General features: G+C 49.8%; 1 protein-coding gene across 1 annotated transcript in view; it reads right to left on the bottom strand.

Annotated features, from left to right (window-relative positions):
* Positions 1 to 3,988: 3,988 nt before the first annotated feature.
* Positions 3,989 to 5,000, bottom strand: part of LOC138864611 (uncharacterized) — a 100,713-nt gene continuing 99,701 nt past the window's right edge. The window contains exon 4 of the mRNA XM_070132434.1: positions 3,989 to 3,996. Coding sequence (XP_069988535.1) covers positions 3,989 to 3,996 — 8 coding nt within the window. The remainder of the gene's footprint in view (positions 3,997 to 5,000) is intronic.

Raw genomic sequence — 5,000 nt, 5'->3', positions numbered from 1 at the left:
TAACGTTGTCAACAAAATATTTTTTCGCTATCAACACCATGCATCGGTGTCCATGTTTAAGCTACCACAACGGGGAGGAGAGGCATCACGTACCATTATTACCACAACCATTATCTACCATCACTGCTAACTGCTTTCCTTACCAGAGCAGCTGCGTGGAGGTCTTGTTAACACAACAGCTGCTGCCTGCCACAACAACGCAATTTTTACTACGTTAGCGTCTTCCGTTAATTTCAACATCACACGTTATATCCACCACATACAACATTCCCCAACTACCACAACTACAACCAACAACGCAGCTATCTCTTTCAATACCAGTCTCATCTCAGCTACCATGTTCCACCTGTGACGTATACCAGGTAAAAGTCCCGTCGCTGCCAATACCACAACCAACACTATTATACCACGACTATACCCATCCCCCACCCCCCACACTACCCTCACCTCGGCTACCACCAGCTACCACCATCACCCAAGCCATCAGCACCAACTACCATCACAACTACCATCACCAACACCCTGGCTACCACAGACCACCGCCGCAGTCACCATCACAACCTCCAACAATAACTCCACAACCTGCTACCACGACAACCATCATCACCACGAACACCACCGCACCACCTGCCAGAATCACCTCACCACCATCACCACTACCACCACCAAAACTACCATCACAATCTCCAACAACACAAACTACCACCGTTACCATCTGCGACTACAACTACCACCACCTACCACCCCCCCAACCATCACTAACTACCACCACCATCACAACCATCACCACAACCACCACCAGCCACCACCTACTACCATCACCACAACTATCATCACAACCACCAACATCCACTCACCACCAGCAACTACCACACACCACCACCATCCACTCACTCCCAACACAACCACCCATCACCAACTACCACTCACCAACACCAACCATCAATCACCCAACACCTGCCACAGCCACCCACCACCAACTACCACTCACCACCAACATCCACTCACCCCCATCACAACCACCCACCACCACCAAGCACCACTCACCACCAGCACAAAGAACCACTACCCACCACCAACTACCCCTTACCCCCCCAACCCCCCCAGCGCCCCCCAGGGAACCCCAGCCGCATCCGTGGGCGATGATATGTCATATGAATTACAAAATATACGCCCGAAGAATAACTGTATGTTAATTCGGGGCGGCTCGACCATGAGGCGATATTTCAAAATTTCATTTATCTTTTATGTATGTAATTTTATATTCCAAAGCACACGCATGCACGGCCGTCCGGGTTCTTGCTTTGGAGGAGGAGAGGGAAGGAGGGAGGGTGGTGGTGGTGCAGAGGGATGGAGGGAGGGAGGGAGGGAAGAGGGATAGAGAGAGGGAGAGGAGAGAAGGACGGGAGGAAGACAGACTCTTTCTTCTCTCTCTCTCTCTCTCTCTCTCTCTCTCTCTCTCTCTCTCTCTCTCTTTCTCTCTTTCTTTCCCCTCTCTCTCTCTCTATCCTCTCTCTCTCTCTCTACCCTCTCTCTCTCTCTCTATCCTCTCTCTCTCTCTCTATCCTCTCTTGCTCTCTCTCTATCCTCTCTTGCTCTCTCTCTATCCTCTCTTGCTCTCTCTCTATCCTCTCTTGCTCTCTCTCTATCCTCTCTTGCTCTCTCTCTATCCTCTCTTGCTCTCTCTCTATCCTCTCTTGCTCTCTCTCTATCCTCTCTTGCTCTCTCTCTGTCTCTCTCTTGCTCTCTCTCTGTCTCTCTCTTGCTCTCTCTCTATCCTCTCTTGCCCTCTCTCTATCCTCTCTTGCTCTCTCTCTATCCTCTCTTGCTCTCTCTCTATCCTCTCTTGCTCTCTCTCTATCCTCTCTTGCTCTCTCTCTATCCTCTCTTGCTCTCTCCCTATCCTCTCTTGCTCTCTCCCTATCCTCTCTTGCTCTCTCTCTATCCTCTCTTGCTCTCTCTCTATCCTCTCTTGCTCTCTCTTTATCCTCTCTTGCTCTCTGTCTATCCTCTCTTCCTCTCTCTCTATCCTCTCTTGCTCTCTCTCTATCCTCTCTTGCTCTCTCTCTATCCTCTCTTGCTCTCTCTCTATCCTCTCTTGCTCTCTCTCTATCCTCTCTTGCTCTCTCTCCTCTCTTTCTCATTCATTCACTCACTCACTTCCTCCCTCTCTTTCCCTATCTCTTTCTCTCTCTCCTTGTCTCCCTCTCTCCCTCCATCTCTCGCACACACACGCTCGCACACATACACACACATAATCAAACAAACAGCAAGAAATTAAGAAATAGACAGAACTCCGGGCACTAATTATTTGAAAAGTAAACTCAACTATTTCTTTTCCCTTTAGAGAGAAAACCAAACATTGTCAGAGGTGAGTTTTGGAAAAAATCAACTCGAAATACGGAAAAAAGGTAAGGTAAGCTTGTATTTTTTTCTGTCTCTCCTTCTTTTTTAGCTTTTTAATCCTTCGGTTGATGGAAATAACTGCCTTAGATAGACAGACGGACACACACACACACACACACATACACGCAGATACACGCATGCAAACACAGATACACACACACACACACGCAGATACACACAGACAAACACAGACACACACACACACACACACGCGCACACACACACACACACACACAGACACACACACACACAGACACACACAGACAAACACATACACACACAGATACACACACACACACACATACATACATACATACATACACACACACACACACACACACACACACACACACACACACACACCCACACACACACCAAAAAAAAAAAAAAGGTCCCAAAGCCGGTGTGCAAAACCCGAAGACTCGACCAAATCTGCGCGTTTCAAGTTGGCATTCCAAGCATGAAGCTCAAAATGATTATTCAGTTTTGCATGAGGCTGCCTGACACTCCCACCCCCAGCCCCCCTCCCTCGTCACTCTCCCTCCCCCTCCCCCTCAGCCTCCTTCTTCATGCCTCCCTCACGTCTCTGGATTTTGCCTCCTCCCCGTTCACCCTCCTTCTTCCACCTTCATACTCCCTCTTCACTCTACCTCATGCCCTCTTCACCCTTCTTTTCCTCTCTGCCCTATCTCACTATCCTCTCCCTCTCTCCTTTCTCTTCCCTCTCCCTCCTCCCCCTTCTCCCTCATTCCTCTTCCATCTCTCTCCTCACTCTTCTCCATCTTCACCTTCCCTCCAACCTCTTCCCTCTCACCTCTCCTCTCTTCTCCTTCCCTCCTCCCTCCTCCCTCCTCCCTCTTCCTCCTCTTTTTCACTCCCTCTTCCCTCTCACCTCCCCCCCCCTCTCTTCACCTTCCCTCCTCCTTCTTCTCCCTCCTTCCTCTTCCTCCTCTTTTTCACTCCCTCTCCCCCCCCCTCTTCCCCTTCCTTCCTCCCTCTTCTTCCTCCTTTCTCTTCCTCCTCTTCCCCCTCCCTCTCTTTCCACCCGACAACAGCAGGTAGACAAGCAGGCAGCAGAAAACACAAACAAGCTAAAAACATCTAAGGTAAACTATCATCACAAACTCGATTAAGGTAAACTGGTCGGAAGTCAACACGTAGTCACGAAGGGAAAATCTTACCTTGCGATGAAGATATTAGGGCAAATCACGTAGAAATAATAGAGGGAGATCAGGTAAAGGTGAAGCAGGAAGGTAAACTGCCGATCCAGTTCCACTAACTCTCCCTCTCCCTCTCAACCTCTCTCCCTCTCCCTCTCCCTCTCAACCTCTCTCCCTCACTCTCCACCTCTCTCCCTCTCCCTCTCCAAATTTCTCCCTCTCCTTCTCCAACTCTCTCCCACTCCCTCTCCCTCTCCACTTCTCTCCCACTCCCTCTCCCTCTCCACTTCTCTCCCTTTCCCTCTCCACTTCTCTCCCTTTCCCACTCCACCTGTCTCCCTCACTCTCCACCTCTCTCCCTCTCCCTCTCCCTCTCTCCCCCCTCCCTCTTCCTCTCCCCCCCTCTCCCTCCCCTCCAACCCCTAATACACTTTAATAGAATCAAGATCATTCAATTTCCACCTCAAAAACTTTCTCCCTCTCCCTCTCCACCTCTCTCCCTCTCCCTCTCTACCTCTCTCCCTCTCCCTCTTCCTCTCCACCTCTCCCTCTCTACCTCTCTCCCTCTCCCTCTTCCTCTCCACCTCTCCCTCTCTCCCCCGCTCCCTCTCCATCTCTCTCCCTCTCCCTCTCCAATCAAGATCATTTAACTTCCAACACCTCAAAAATATATTACAAAAATCAAAACACGAATAGCATCCAAGCCTTACTAAGATTTTTTTTCTCTCTCTCTCCTCCACCTCTTTTTTTCTCTCTCTTCTCCCCTCCTTTCCCCTGTAATCTCCCCCCTGTTTCTACCATACATCCCCGAGGCCTTTCTTCCCTTCCCTCTCTCTTCCTATTGTTCTTCTCGCTTCCCCTCCCCGTCTCCATTCCCCCGTTCTCATCGCCCCTATCCACTATTTCCCTCCTTTTATTCCCTCTCCCCTTCTTCCCTCTTTCTTCCTCACCCTTGCTCTTTCTTCTTTCCTTTCCTTTTTCTTCCCTTTATTCTCCTATCTCTAGCCTCCCTCTCCTTTCTTACTCGCTATCACCCCCCCCCCCCATCATTCCTTCCCCCACCTCCTTAAAACCTCTTTCCCTTTCCCCTTTGCCCTAAGATTATCCTTCTCTGCTCCTTTCCCCTTCTCCTTCTTTTCCCCTCTCCTTCTTCCTCTACTCCTTTCCCCTCTCCTTCCTCCACCTCTTTCCCCTCTCCTTTTTTCACTCTTTCCTCTCACCATTCCTTCCCCATCCTCCTCCTCCTCTTCCCCTCTTCCATCCTTCCCCTCTCATTTCTCCTCAATCCAATTTCTTTTCTTCATCCTAGCCCTGATTCTACTCCCGTCTACTCCCTTCCCCTTTCTCTTCATCATCCCTCCCTTTCCATCCTTCCTTTCTCCCTATCATTTTTCCTCAGCCCTCTCTTTCCATTCTTTCTTCCTCTGTTCGCCA

Source organism: Penaeus vannamei, chromosome 17 (assembly GCF_042767895.1).
Source record: "Penaeus vannamei isolate JL-2024 chromosome 17, ASM4276789v1, whole genome shotgun sequence".
Lineage (NCBI taxonomy): Eukaryota > Metazoa > Arthropoda > Malacostraca > Decapoda > Penaeidae > Penaeus > Penaeus vannamei.
Note: the sequence above shows the minus strand (reverse complement) of the source record. Positions and strands in the feature narration are given on the sequence as shown.